This window comes from Lithobates pipiens, unplaced genomic scaffold (assembly GCF_037356315.1).
Source record: "Lithobates pipiens isolate NorthernLeopardFrog02 unplaced genomic scaffold, aLitPip1_a1.2 Scaffold_30, whole genome shotgun sequence".
NCBI classification, from domain to species: Eukaryota; Metazoa; Chordata; class Amphibia; order Anura; family Ranidae; genus Lithobates; species Lithobates pipiens.
Genome location: NW_027507791.1, coordinates 167760582 through 167776130, shown reverse-complemented (window position 1 = coordinate 167776130; position 15549 = coordinate 167760582). Strand labels below are relative to the sequence as shown.

The 15549-nt window shown below is 45.5% G+C and overlaps 1 protein-coding gene across 6 annotated transcripts in view; it reads right to left on the bottom strand.

Annotated features, from left to right (window-relative positions):
- The window catches only part of ZFYVE26 (zinc finger FYVE-type containing 26), a 1794472-nt gene that overhangs the window by 916965 nt on the left and 861958 nt on the right, over window positions 1-15549 (bottom strand). For all 6 annotated transcript variants that reach the window (XM_077465059.1, XM_077465061.1, XM_077465063.1 and 3 more), the window contains one exon: window positions 4284-4406. In XM_077465059.1, the coding sequence (XP_077321185.1) occupies window positions 4284-4406 (123 nt within the window). The remainder of the gene's footprint in view (window positions 1-4283; window positions 4407-15549) is intronic.

Genomic DNA, 15549 nt, shown 5'->3' with positions numbered 1-15549 from the left:
ATCTTTCATTCCCGCACAGATAAAAAAAGTTAGAGGTGTTCTGATTGCAGTGCGCTCTACGGTGGCACTTACAGTTTCCAATGTAGAGCAAGACCCCGAAGGGAGGTTCTTAATCCTTTCCGCTTCCTTCAATAACAAACCCATGGTGATTGTGAACATATATGCTCCAAACACTCACCTAAAGCCCTTTCTTAAATCCATCCTCGCCAAAATACAACAATACCCGAAAGATCAAATCGTTTTGTGTGGAGACTTCAATGCAGTACCAGATCACGCATTGGACTCCTCATCCCCCCAAAGGAGAAGGTCCTCTACCCTCTCCTCTTTTTTACATCTGGAAGAATTCTATGACCCCTGGAGGTGTCAACATGGTACTGAAAGAGACTATACGTTTTATTCTTCTGCTCAGAGGTCATATTCCAGGATTGACTTGTTCCTGACATCCAAAGTGCTATTGCAAGCAGTTGCTTCCACTAAAATTGGTGTAATATCGTGGTCTGATCATGCCCCCATCTCTATGGTTCTCAATCTCTCCCCTCCTACCTCCCCATTCACAATCTGGCGACTAAATCCCAACCTGATCAGCACCAAGGACATTAGGGAACAGGTCAAGACTGCCATACAAGATTATTTTGATGTAAACCAGCATTCTGTCCCCAAGCCCACCACGTGCTGGAATGCACACAAAGCAGTCCTACGGGGAATTTTGCTACGACTGGGGGCTCAGGAGAAGAAAAAGCGCACAGCAACCCTTAACATTTATCTAGATAAGATAAAATCACTAGAGAAGGTCAATATGAAATCCCCCTCTGCCTCAACGCACGCAGAGCTCAGCAAACTAAGATCTGAATTGAGTACTTACCTCCAGAATAAACATGAATTCTATCTGCGAAAACTCAAACTAACTTGGTACTCTCAGGGTAACAAATCGGGGAAAGCCCTAGCCCAACAATACAAACACAGGACTGCCCAATCCACAATCTCCCACCTAATAGATTCTAAAGGTAACAGACTGACTAACCCTAGAGACATAGCCAACTGCTTTCGCGCATTTTATCAACAATTATATAACTTAAAAGACTCCACGACGGATCCACAGCCCACGACAGAGAATATCCAGACATTTCTCTCCAACGTTACCCTACCCTCCCTCTCCCCTTCTCAAACTGCTGACCTAGCCTTACCTTTTTCACAGCTGGAAATTAAAAACGCAATTAAAAGTCTCCCCCTACATAAAGCCCCGGGTCCAGACGGCTTTGGAAACGAATATTATAAGACGTTTGTAGATGAACTGACCCCGCATTTATGTAACTCCTTTAATCACATGCTGGCCACGGGAGAGATCCCCTCGGAATCCCTAGAAGCAACCATCACCACCATACATAAACCAGGGAAGGCCTCGTACGACCCGGCTAACTATCGCCCTATCTCATTACTTAACACCGATCTAAAAATGTATGCCAAGCTTCTTGCTACCAGACTTTCACAACACATGACTTCCCTCATACACCCGGACCAGGTGGGCTTTATTCCCCGCCGCCAAGCCTCAGATGGCACCCGCAGGTTTGTAGACCTTATCCACTGGGCAGAGCACAGTCGAACGCCTTCTCTGCTGATATCACTAGATGCAGAGAAGGCGTTCGACAGAGTCCATTGGGGTTATCTTGAGGCAGTTCTCCGGAAATTTGGCATAGAAGGCGAGTTCTTACAAGCTATTCTAGGTCTATATACCTCACCTACTGCGAGGGTCCGCACTTCTGGTATTCTCTCAAATCCCTTTAGAATCACTAATGGTACACGCCAGGGTTGCCCACTCTCACCTTTGATTTTCGCGTTAGTTATGGAGCCTCTGGCGCAGTCCATCCGTGCGCACCCCCATATACATGGTATTAATGTAAAAGACACCTGTCATAAGATAGGCCTCTATGCAGATGATGTCATCATTGCTGTCTCTGATCCAGTGAAATCCCTTCCTACCCTGACTGACGTCCTCCATAAATTTGGTGAAGCTTCCCTTTACAAACGAAACCACTCAAAATCAGCCATGCTTGGCATAGAGATCTCTCCAGCGCTCAAAGCAGAAATTACTAAATTAGCACCCTTCTCCTGGGCCCCCAGCTCATCTCTGCAATATCTAGGCATTCAACTAGTCTCTCCTTCCTCTGGTTTGTTACGAAGTAATCTTGTCTCGTTATTCACGAAACTGAACAATTTATCCTCTAATCTGACCTCCTTGAAAGCCTCATGGGCTGGAAGGATAGCCCTAACCAAAATGTTTCTCCTTCCACATGTGCTCTATTTCTTTCGAACCCTCCCGCTTCCGATTCTCTCAGCTGACCTAGCTAAACTGCAGCGTACCTTAGATTCGTTCATCTGGGCAGGACGTAAACCCCGCTTAAAATCTTCTGTCCTTAGCACTCCCTCTACCTCAGGAGGGATGGGATCACCGGACGTAAAAAAGTACTACAAATCCATCATCCTTGACCAAGGGAGACAACTATGGTCGCAAGACCCCAACACGAGATGGCATCAAATCGAGGCAGCTACTCTCCCAGCGGATCCACAACTGACCCTAGCAGCGATCTGGTTGTCTCTCCCGACCACACGATCCATTCTTCCCACGGTAAGGGCCTGCCTATCTCAATGGAGTGCAATACGCAAAGATCATCTGGGTATACACAGATCTGCATTGAACAATCTCCCACTACTAGCTCTACAACTTCTCTCTCCGGACCTAGCAATTAAGCACTGGCATGAAGCCGGAATCACCACCATCGGAGCTTTGTTTCTTGGTCCGGATTTAAAAAGCTTCCAACAACTGATTTCGGACTTTAATCTCTCACATCGGGACTTTTACATCTACTTAAGGCTTCGACACATCATCTCTCAAGGCTCGACAACTCCTGACACAACCTCCAAGGAGCTCCTCCATTTCTATAACCGCCCTCTTACTGTGTTAAAGGGCATATCCTTTATCTACAAACTCCTCTCCAAACCCTCCTCTTCCTCAAAATCTTCAAGCATCCTCTACTGGGAATCCTTACTACATTGCTCTTTCACCATGGAAGATTGGCATAGAGTTCTTCGCACCCCTCTAGTCATCTCCAAAAACATCACACATTGGGAAGCGGTCATGAAACTGTTTCATAGGTGGTACTACACTCCGCAAAAGTTAGCGACCATCTTCCCCACTCATTCTCCACAGTGCTGGAGAAATTGCAACTCCACCGGGGACTTATTTCATATCTGGTGGAGCTGCCCGGTTATTGGACCCTTTTGGCTACAAGTTTCCGCTCTGGTTCAGACCTTAACCAGCTCCCCCCAACAGCTGACTTCGCGAATGGCTCTCTTTGGTCTGGACTCCCAATATTGGCCTTCCTCCTGTCTACCAGTGGTACACCACGTCCTAATCTCAGCACGCCTGCTTATAGCTCGTGCGTGGAAAAACCCCCTCCCTCCAACCCTAACTGAGCTTATTAACACACTTAATGTTCATTGTCACATGGAATTTCTTTTCTCCAGAGTTCACATGACAGAATCTAGATTCTACAAACAATGGTCTTCCTGGTTATCACACCCAAAATGTATTAAGCTTGTCTAACTAGTAATCCATCATCCCCAGACCAAGCAGAGCCGGCAGCGAAAGTCACTGGTTCAGTGTACTATTTTTTTATATACAGTATTTGTAAGTTAGCTCTGATGATCCTGCAGCTCAGGTTTTTCGATTCAAGCATCTTCATCAATCTCTTCCTATATCTTACCTGTCTCTCTTCCCTTCCCTTCCTCCTGATCCTTTTTACTACCGTATTGGGACTAAATCGCACTCCCACTTAACCTTACCTTACCCTGTTTTATCTGGCGTGGCGCCCCCACTCGACACAGCCCATTGGGGTGTTGAGAGGGGACGAGATGCCCCCGGACCTAGCGATAGGGAATGTATAGTATACAGCAACTGGGCCCCAGACTCGTAGCCCTTCTTTTTCTGTATCTTGCCTATGTTGGTAACACATGTTTCTCAACTTATCTAGGCACTCTCTGTTTATCTTATTTTTCTTTGACCTGTCAACTTTTTGTATCGCATTTGTATGGATTGTTATCAATATTTGTTATTGTATTATTCTACAATAAAAATTTTTGAAAAAAAAAAAAACGTAAAACTATTCTTAATCCTGCAATAGGCAGCCACTGTTTCATACGTATACATACTTCTATTTACATGAAAGGCTAATTGTAAGCAAGATTTTAGATACTATTCATTTCCTTCACTTTACATTTTTTTGTACCTGGAGAGATCTTTCAGTGTCTTTGTTGTCTAGAAGATGCAGCAAATGGTCAATGTAAACATCTATGAAAAGATCCTTTGGAATCGGATAAAACAGGCCCCAGTCTTCACATAACTTATAATCCTAAAAAAAAAAAAAAAGAATATTAGACATAGCTTTAAATATAAAACAGAAGTATATTAATTAATACAAAGCTATTTGATAATATTAGAACAAAATATCTTGTTGCAGCAAAAGAACAAAGAGCACCACAAATAGAAGCAGGGTTGTTATAGCAAACACCACATTTAATTTTAAATATACAGTTAATTTTTTTTTAATACAAACGTTTTTATTTTGTTGGTCGTAAAGTAGCAAACAAAATAACAAAAGCAGATACAATGCTGTAGTATAGGTTAACATTCTGGTACATTCCATTGATATGCAAAATAGATGAAACAAAAGAAATTATCCAGCATTGTGAGGAAAAAAAGACCAAAGAAAGAACAAAAGGAAAACCTGTTATATATCCTTCCTGACTAGCCCTGACTAGTTGTATTACAGGATATCAGTCATAAATAGCCGGGTTATCCGCATCAAATTAACTTAACTCGAAACAAATGTTAAACTATAACACTGACTATACATGTAGGAACCTGTTTGGATCGTTTTTTCTGCACTTCAATAACTCGTCTGAATACCGCTCAGTGTGTACCGGTGGTTCTCTCCAACTGGCAGCGTATATTCAGAGGCCGAAGCGGTGGAAAGAGAAGACCAAGCTCAACCCTGTTGGAGGCCAACTCCATCTAGATCTTAAACAACCTCCGGAGGGGGACCGAGTAGAGGCCCCACTCCAGCAGGTTCATTGTTGGTAGGCCACTTGGCCCATTTAGCAGTATGCCTGTGCACAGCATCCATAATAGTATGATGGATGCGCTCCATAAGGCGGATAGAATCCATCCTATGGAGAACCTGTGCCCAGGGAAGCAAGTGTGTACGCCAGTGTAGGGCTACCGTCCAATGAATGGCACAGGATAGGGTATGGAGTAACCTCTGGTCTGTTAGCGGAATCCCTGGGATCGGTGCAAATAATAGGCAGCCTGTGGCCGTGAGATCAATCCTATGTCCTAGAATGGTGGTCACTGTGGTAGTGACCTGGTCCCAGATGGGTCGTAGTAGGGGGCAGCTCCAAAAGATATGCATCAATGTGCCCGCCGTCGGGCAACCTCTGAAACAGAGGTCAGGGACCGATGGATAAAACGTATGAACTCTAGTGGGGGTTAGGTACCAACGTGTATGCAGTTTCACCACAGTGTATTTTATGGCCATTGAGTTGGAGCATCTATGCATATTCTGAAACATAGCTCGCAATTCCTCATCCGAGAACTCCGTGGCCAGATCCGTTTCACACAAGATCATGGCCCTGGACTTCCCCGGTTGTTGTGTTTCAATAAGGTATTTGTACAAAGTAGAGATAATGCCTCTATCCCTTGAGTGGCGATAACATATAGATTCAAACTGTGCACAGACTGGAACCTGGGGGGTCCTATAGTGTGTGTGAAAAAAATGGCGAATTTGAAGAAACGTATAAAACTCCCCATGCGGTATCTCATATTGTGCACGAAGCTGCGAGAAAGAGATAAAGTTGACAGTGTTGTCATGCAGATCCCGCAAGGTGACCAAAGAGTTCTGGACCCACCATCTGAAGGCGCCAGGAGATTCAAAAGCCAGAGGAAATCTCCTATCGCCTAGAAATGATGCCACCCGGGGCCTATCAGGGCTTAATTTAAATCGGAGACGATAAAGAGACCATAGGTAATACGAACGGCTGACAATGGTATTAAGAGGAGCCAGATCTCCCGGCTTTAGTCCCTCCTGCCACAAGAGGCCCGGGAGAAAGTACGGGCGTATGGATTGAGTTTCAAATTTGAGCCAGGGCACCCCTCCAGTGGGTGCATGCCATTGTGCCGTCTGAGCCAATCTAGCCGCCAGATAATATAACCAAATATCGGGCAATCCTAGGCCCCCCTGTGGCATAGGGCGATACAGCATGGGCTTCCCAAACCTTGGCCTCTTGTTTTGCCAAATAAAAGTGTTAATGTCCCTCTGAAGTGTAGTGAGGGATTGGCGGGGGACATATAGAGGAAGAGCTCTGAAAAAATACAATAATTTTGGCAAAATAGACATCTTGATGGCTACCACTCTACCCATTAAAGGTATCCGAAATGTTGACCATAGTTTCAGCCATCTTCTGACCGCAATAAAGGCGGGGGGGGGGGGGGGGGGTAATTAGCCCTATATATGTCTTCCAGGGAAGGAGCCAATTGAATTCCGAGGTATTGTAATGTGCGATTAGACATGGAGATTCCAAATGAGTTTTGTAGGTTATCTATTTCAAGAGGGGTGAAATTGGTAGAGCAGAACATTTGGTTAGGTTGACCCCCAACCCAGAGAACCCCTGAAAGGAGCAAATGATCCCTAGAAGGTTAGGTATCGACATCACCGGATTGGGCAAAAACATGAGGACATCATCCGCATAGAGGCTTATCTTATACTCCCCCTCCCCTTTTATATACCCTCCGACATCCGGACTAGCCACGACCGCCCTAGCCAAGGGCTCCAAGGCCAGGGCGAATATCAGAGGGGACAGGGGACACCCTTGACGGGTACCCCTGCCCACCGGAAAATAATCCGAAGAGCAGCCAGGCAGCCTTATCTTAGTCTGGGGGCTATGATACAGTGCCTTAAACCCATTCACAAATTCACCTGAGAAACCAAACTTAGTCAGAATCAAATCTAAATATGGCCAGAGAATACTATCAAATGCTTTGTGAATATCTAACCCCAAAATCAGGACTTTGCGAGAGAAAAGTTTTGCGTCTTGGATTATATTTGTGGCCAATCTAATAGTATCTGTAATTTGCCTATCAGGGATAAAACCCGTTTGTTCTGGGCCTACAAGGGTACCAATGATGGGGGCCAATCTGTTCGCTAATATTTTCCCTAAAATTTTTATGTCATTATTCAAAACCGAAATAGGTCTATAGTTTTGGGGTAGGGTGTGGTCCTTGTTCGGCTTGGGGATCAATGTCATATTAGCACATAACATTTCGTCTGGTAGTTTATGTCCTTGTAATGTTTGGTTAATAAGTTTTGTCAGTCTGGGGACCAGTATCTGGGAGAACTTTTTTATAATACATAGATGTATAGCCATCAGGGCCGGGTGCGGTCGAGGATTTAAGTGACTTAATGGTGGCCATAACCTCTAAGTCGGTACAGGGGGCGTTTAAGGTTGCCAGCTGAGCATCCGAAAGGGAAGGGAGGGACAAAGAAGACAACCATTGGTCAGCAGCACGAGGGGTAGGCTGCGAGGGGGGGATAATAAATGTTGATAAAAGGATTTAAAAATGTTCAGAACCTCGCCAGGATGGGTAACCAGGTGGCCGGAATTGTTTCTCAATTTATAGACGTGTGTAGGTTGCAATGTTTGGTGAAGTTTGCGGGAGAACATGCCCGAGGCTGTATTACTATGCAAGAGGAACTTGGCTTTGGACCAACGCAATGATTTTTCAGTATGTTCTGAGAGTATAGTGTCTAATTCAGCCCTTATTTTGGTTGATTGATAGTAGCGTATCTGCTGAGTGTGTACTAGCATGGGCCTGATATAGTGTGTGTAAGTCCCGGGTGAGTGTTCGCATCTTTTGGAGTTTTTTTTTTTTTTTTTTTAGTGACTGCGATCTCAAACAGATGGCCACGGATTACCGCCTTATGTGCGGTCCAGAGAACTTGGGGGGAGATGTTATCTATATCATTAATATTAAAATAATCATCTAGATGACTTTCTATGCGGGTGTATGTTTCAGGGTCTGTTAATAAAGAGTCGTTCAACCTCCATGAGGCGACTGCGGGGGAAAGGCCGACATGGGAAGTGTGAAAGGCCACCATTTGGTGATCCGACCATGGGCACGGGTGGATGGTCGCCAGAGCGGAGTTGGCTAGCAGAATAGGTGAGGCAAAAACGTAATCAAGTCTTGCGTAGCTATCGTGTGGATGGGAGTAATGTGTATATTCCTTTGCGCCAATGTTCAATGCCCTCCAGGTGTCAATGAGTTGCAATTTATCAAAAGATTTGGTAAGAAATTTGGGGAACGCTTTAGCACTGTGTGACGGTTTGCTCCTGTCCAGGGAAGGGCTTGCCACTAGATTAAAATCCCCACCCACGATCAAATGGGGGGGAGATGTATCTATCTAGCGTGCGTAAAAATGCACTATAGAAAGCCCCTTGCGCTGTATTTGGCGCGTACAAATTAGCAATAGTTACCGCTTTGCCCTGTATCAGTCCCTGCACAATAATAAATCTACTACCAGGATCCTTGTAGATATGGGAAGGTTCAAACTGGACAGAGTTACGGATAAACACCGCAACTCCTCTGGCCCTGGACTCAAATGTGGTGCAATAGTGTAGTCTATATGATTTATCAAAAAATTTTGGGCAGGCCACCGAAGAGAAATGGGTCTCCTGTAATAGAAAAATGTCAACCCCCATTCGTTTATAACAGTGAAAGGCCTTCCTCCACTTCTGGGGGGAATTTAGACCCCTCACATTATGGGAGATAACCTGCAGAACCATAATGTCTATTTAGTATATAAGCGCAGCTGAGAGTTATCTGAAAGGAGTTCAGAATCGCACACCAGAGTCCAACGCCAGAGGAGCCACCAGCACCCCCAGTCGGGAGTGGCCCATCCGGCCCCCGATCCCGGCCAAAGAGCCCACAATAATAAGGGTTAACAATAGGCAGTGCATTCAAATCTATAAAACGTCTAGCAGTAAAGTCAGCATGAGAACAAAAATAACAAAAAAACCATAAGGTAACAAAACTTATAACTCTATGGGGTCGAGACGAAAAATCCATCCCGACAAAAACTGTGTAACCAACTCGGCCTCCCGGCCTGTACTTCCACTTGCTCCACTCACACCCCACCACCGAGGTGGTTGGTGAAAAAGGTCCAAGAGGGTATGACCCTCCGCCAAATAGTGTCAGTCAAAAACAAAAGTGAGAAAAACAAAAATAAGAGAGCCCCAGTCCAATGGGGAAGCTAGAGTTGAGAATCTGAAAAGGGGATAAGGTGGAGAGTGGTGGGCAAGGTTGGAGGGGGGGAAGTGAGGTGAGTCCAAAAAAGAATAGAAAAAGAGTACCAGGAGGAAAAAAAAAAAAACAAAAAAAAAAAAAAATAATCCTCCCTGGGGACTAGGAGAATCAAGGTAGTGAATATAGCCATATCCATTCAGTGTAGTAGAAGAGGGGGCACCCACCAGTCTGAAAAAGGGGGAATGTCTCCGGTTCTAGTCTTTTTTTTTTTCAAAATTTTTATTATCAATTAACAGATTACACAGTACGTTGCAAACAGGATTCGGATATAACAATGGATAGAGGGCATTAGAACACTAAACGTGTGACTCATGCGCAATATCGCAGTTACATGAAAAGCAGAAGGATATGTTGCATAGAACTACATGGAGAGTAATTGCTTAGGTATACAATCAGTAACCTAGACATTCCGGCGTTACCGGGGTCGGAGAGTTAAGTTACTCCCAATAGCAAAAAAGGTAATAGTTAGGAGAGTATTAGTACTGCGTGGGCAAAATTTTCAAATATGAGAAAGAGAAAGGAGAAAAAGAACAGTTGGGTTAGGAACAAAAATAAAAGTAGCAAGATAAGGGAGAAAGGGGAGAAGAGGTGAAGAGCAAAAGAAAAAGAGAGAAGAACTGGTCGATCGGCCCACACGGACCCAGGCCACCAAAAGCTGGAGACAATCTCAAATAAGTGGGTATTTCAGGGTTCCAAGAGATAGGGATCCAAATCAGGGGGCAAAAAGTGTTGTATCCAAGGCTGCCAGACCTTGTAAAATTGAGGCATACAATCTAAAAGTTTTGCCTCAATTTTGCAATGAATCATGGCCTGTGTAACCCTATTTTTCATTTCTGCCACCAGGAGTGTCGGGGTTTTCCAGGCTCTGGCTATAGTTTGTTTAGCTGATGTGGTTAGCTGAAGGAACAGGGATAGTTGATTACGGGTATAATTGTGAGGTGTTAAGTTGAGTAAAGCTAGAGATGGGTCCGGTGAGAGAGAGTTTCCCATAAGGGTTGATGCTATCTGGAAAGCCACTATCCAAAAATGTTGCGGCACCGGACACGACCACCAGATATGAATATGTGTGCCTGCAGTATTACAGCCTCTGAAGCATGTGGCGGGATATCCCGGGACAAACTTGGCTATTCTGGCTGGGACCAGGTACCAGCGCATAAGAACTTTAAAGTTAGCCTCAGAGGCGATAACATTTTGTGAGGCTCTACTGGTGTTGGTCCAGATCGTGGTCCATGCGTCGATATCTAGATCTAAGTTGAGGTCTGTGGACCAACTAATGGTATAGGGTGGAAGGGGTGTAGGGGGAGAGGAGAAATGGGTGTATAATTGGGAGATAATGCCCGGAGCATGTGGGTCAGTATCACATATTTGTTCATAAATTGACATACTATCATGTACGCTGATGGGTTTGGGTATTGAATTGAGAAAATGGGCAATTTGTAGGTAACGGAAACATTCACCATTGGGGATATGAGATTGGGCCTGGAGTATAGGGAAAGCTTTGATGCGTCCATTGTTTGTTAGGGTGCAAATTTGGTCTAGTCCTGCCCTAGACCAAGCCGCAAATAAGCCGGGCTCGGAAAAGGCTGGGCCAAACAATGGGTGGCCAATAATGGAAAGTAAAGGTAAGTGTTGGGATTTAAGCCGAAAGGACTTGTGAGTCTCGTCCCAGATTTTAAGGGAATGAAGTGTGACCGGGTTATTAGGTTTGTTTCTCTGCGTGGGGGAAAGCCACAGGAGATTGGATATATTTACCGGGAAAGTGTCTACGGCCTCGAGACTGACCCATATCGGTACTTCCGTTTTTGCATGGTACAGGGTGAGTTGTGCAAGCTGGGCTGCATAGTAGTAATTGCGAAAATCGGGTACTCCCAGTCCGCCTTGTGATTTGTGGCGATAAAGGGTGGATTTAGAGACTCTGGGTCTAACAGCTCCCCAAATGTATTTAAATACTTTGCCTTGAACTAGGCGGTGGTAATAGAGTGGGACTCGGATCGGGAGGACCCGGTATAGGTAAAGTAATTTAGGCAGCAGCGACATTTTGACTGCCACGATTCGACCCAACCACGAAACACAAAGCGGTTGCCAGGTGGCCAGGAGATTGGTCAGTCTCCCTAATAGTGGAAGATAATTATACTGGAATCTGGTATTAGTCTTAATGGTAATCGCTAGTAACCTGCCGTCATTGCTCTGACATTGAAATGAGCCCCGTATACATTGATGTATGGTCAAATTTCAGGCAGTGGTTGTAGTCTACGGGAACGTCTATCTCTCTGAGGCGATGGGGTGGCCCAAATGGGAGACGGGCGAGGGGTTGGGGGGTGTCTCGGTGTTTGCTGTCGTTCTTGCAGGCCCAGCCGCACCAAGATCTCCTTACCTTCCGCGACTGTAGTAGCGATGTGAGTGGTCCCATTGTGCAGTACAATCAATTTAAATGGGAAGCCCCAGCGATAGCGTATCTGTGCTGTTTGTAAGGCTGAGGTGACTTCTCGCATCTTTCTTCTTTTGTCCAGCGTTGCAGGGGCTATATCCGGGAAAATTTGAATCAGGGCCCCATCTAATTGAATGTGAGGTGTGGTGCGGGAAGCCCTGAGAATATCTTCTTTCACAAGGAAGTCCTTGAGGCACAAAACAATGTCCCGGGGGGGTCTCTCCGGGGGAGGTTTGGGTCTCAGTGCCCTATGCAAGCGGTCGCAAATGAAGGAATCCCCGGGGCGGTCTGGTAGAAGCTGCTGAAACAGCTTAGTAATCGCAGCCGAAAGGTCGGTCACCGTTTTGGGGACCCCCCGCACCCTCACATTATTCCTTCGGTTGCGGTTGTCCAGGTCTTCTAAGTGATTCTGGAGCTGGACAACCGAGTCCCCCAGTGCCTCATGGTCTCTCCGGAGATCTGTGTAGGCCAAGTGCAGTTCGTCATGCTTGACTTCTAGGCGGTCTGTCCTACCCCCCAGGGACGCTAGCTCCTGCGACAGTGTGCTAGTAGATTTGTGTAATTCCGCCTGGAATTTCCTGGCCAATCTGTCGTACATACTGGCCAGACTGTCTTCTAAGTCTGCTTTTGTCAAGGGGGCGTCCTCGGTGACTGTAGGAGAGCCCGCCGACCGCGAGGCCTCCGCGTCTGTGTAGGCCTGGGCGCCATCTTGGGACATCTCCGGCCGCTCAGTAACTCTCAAAAGATAGTTAGTAAGGGATCGTTGGGCGGTTTTCCGCTTGCCTTTCTTGGATGTCGGCATGCACAAATGGTCCCACAGGAGGGAGAGGCACTTTGTGTTGAGATCGGTGTGCAAAATCGTCCTGGGGAGTGCTTAGATTCTCCGTCGTCCCCGGAGCTCCTAGGTTTAGCCTCCTGCTCGCTCTGCGCCGCGCATGCGCCCCCAAATATACAGTTAATTAACCCCTTTCCACCACCCGTACACATATATATGGCAGCAAGGAGGTGGGCCTTTTCCATGCTGCCACATATGAGCATAGAATGAGAGGGCAGTAGTTAAAGTGGATGTAAAGAAGATTCAGGAAATTTGAGCTGGGCACATATCTGCAGTGTTTTCTTATCTCTCTCCAAAGCACCAAGTCTCATAGCTGTCTCCAGCTCCATAGCTCTGTTATCAGTCTGATAACTCTGACACACTTGACAGTGCAGAATGAGGAAGTAAAAATCCTAACAGGATATAAGAATTCTAAAAAAAAAAATATATAGAAAGCGAAAGACTGCATATATGCATGCAAAACTGTGGGGACCTGTGTATCATCTGAGGCTATTCACTTCACTGGCTATATTTACATCCACTTTAAGCATGCAGGTCCAAATTCTGGCAAAGCTTCAAAGGTAAGCAATAAGCAATGCAAAAAAACATACATTAGATAAAATATACTTGGCACTTGATGCTGCTGTTACTAGTAATGCACACCAGATTGGAGAAAGCTGAGGATTCAAGCAATCTAAAGGATTCTAGGGTTAAAGTGGCTGCAAAGTTATCACATACCCAGCGAAGCACGTGATTGTCTGCTATCCCAATCCCACGAGCCAACATATAGATATGACAGCTCGTCGGGATCGTGCAGACCTGTCAAGTAAAATGACGGCGGCTGGTCGGCAAGTGGTCAAAGTTTTATATATATATATATATATATATATATATATATATATATATATATATATATATATATATAAAACATTCTTGTATATCAATTTAAAATGGAAAAAATAGGATTTTTTGTACTCACCACAAAATCATTTTCTCTGTAGTTCCCCAACTGCCACAGCTCCTTTGTTGTTATGCCACCTTCAGGAGAGGACTAGGTGGAACAAGTTAACATATACAACAAAACAAGAACTTTATAGTTCCACCCAAGGGGCAGTCCCTTAGGTAAAAACACACCAGCCTGCCTCCTGCAGCCTCTGTACGTCAACAAGCAGTATCATGTAAAAAAAAAAAAAATAGGGGGGGAGGGTGCTGTGTCAGTTGGTGAACTACAGAGAAATGGATTTTGTGGGGAGTACACAAAATCCTATTTTCTCTTACGTTCACCGACTGACACAGCTCCCTTGTTAGACCATCAGGACGTCCCCAAGCAGTGACAAAACGAGGCGTGGGAAAAAGCAAATAAACTTCAACCACAATGGCATGTGGGAAACAGTATAAAACTTCACCCACAAAAAAACAGTGTGGGAACAGCATAGAACTTTTACCCACAAAGAAACAGAGTGCTCTTCAATCTGGGAGTCACTACCTTATAAACCGCATCAAAAACTTGTTTTAACAAAAGCAACAGTGCATTCACTTAAAAGTAACAATTTTTTGTCCAAAAAAATTGATTTTTTTTTTTTTTTTTTTTTGTGCAATTGCAAATCAGATGGCCACCTCCAAAACTTTTCAGCCAAAACAGGCATCAGCCGATGCACAGATATCTACCTTGCAGAATTTTGTAAAGGTGTGAACAAACAACCAGGTTGCCGCTTTACACACTTGAGCAACAGACACTTGATGTCAGAAGGCCCAAGACTTTCCAATTGCCCTGGTGGAGTGGGCCGTGACCAGAAAGGCGGGCACCTGCCCCTTCAAGGCATAGGCCTGTACTATAATCTGTCTGATCCACCTGGGAATGGTGGCAGGCGAGACCACCATGCCTTTTGTCAGACCAGACACTGAAAAAAACAAGGAGTCTGACTTCGGAAAAGGGAGCCGTAGCAGACAAATACACCCTCAGAGCCCAGACAACATCCAGGGAATGGAGGGCCACCTCTTTAGGATGTGTCAGTTTAGGGCACAGAGATGGTAACACAAGGTCTTCATTGATGTGGAATGTCGAAACCACCTTCGGCAGAAAAGAAGGTTGTGGATGCAACACCACCATACCCTTGTGGATAACCAGATAAGAAGACTTGCAAGACAAGGCCACCAGTTCCGAAACCCTCCTGGTCGATGCAATGGCCACTAGGAAAGCCACTTTCTGGGAAAGAGTCAACAGAGGGCTCTCTCTGATATTTTCAAATGGTGGTTTCTGAAGCGCCGATAACACCAGGTTCAGATCCCACGGGGGTAACAGTGGAGGCACCAAAGGAACTACATGCCGGTCCCCTTGAACAAAAGTGCTTACCAGAGAGTGAGATGCCACGGGTCCCTGAAAAAGAGACAGCCAGGGCTGATATTAGTCCTTTAATGGTGCTTAAAGCCAATTTCTGGTCTACTCCTCACTGTAAAAACAGCAGGATCATGGATATAGAATAGGAGAGCGGGCACCATTCTTTCTACTCACACATGGAGATGTAGGCCTTCCAGGTACGATGATATATCTTCAGAGAAGAAGATTGCCATGCTCTCAACATAGTTGGAATCACTGAGGCCAAACAGCCCCAATTCCTCAACACCTGGCTCTCAATAGCCATCCAGTTAAAACCAGCAACGGTAAAGCAAGATGGAGAATCAAACCTTGAGACAGCAGGTCCTCTCGTAACGGCAGTCACCAGGGGGTGTCCGCCACCAGGAGCACTAGGGCGCTGGGGGCCAATCTGGGGCAATCGGTATTACTGGAATCCCCTCGGCCTCCACTCTGCGGAGCAGACATGGTAACAGTTTTAGGGGAGGAAAGGCATAGGTCAGCTGGTATTGACCCCACGGAGCCACCAGCGTGTCTGCCCA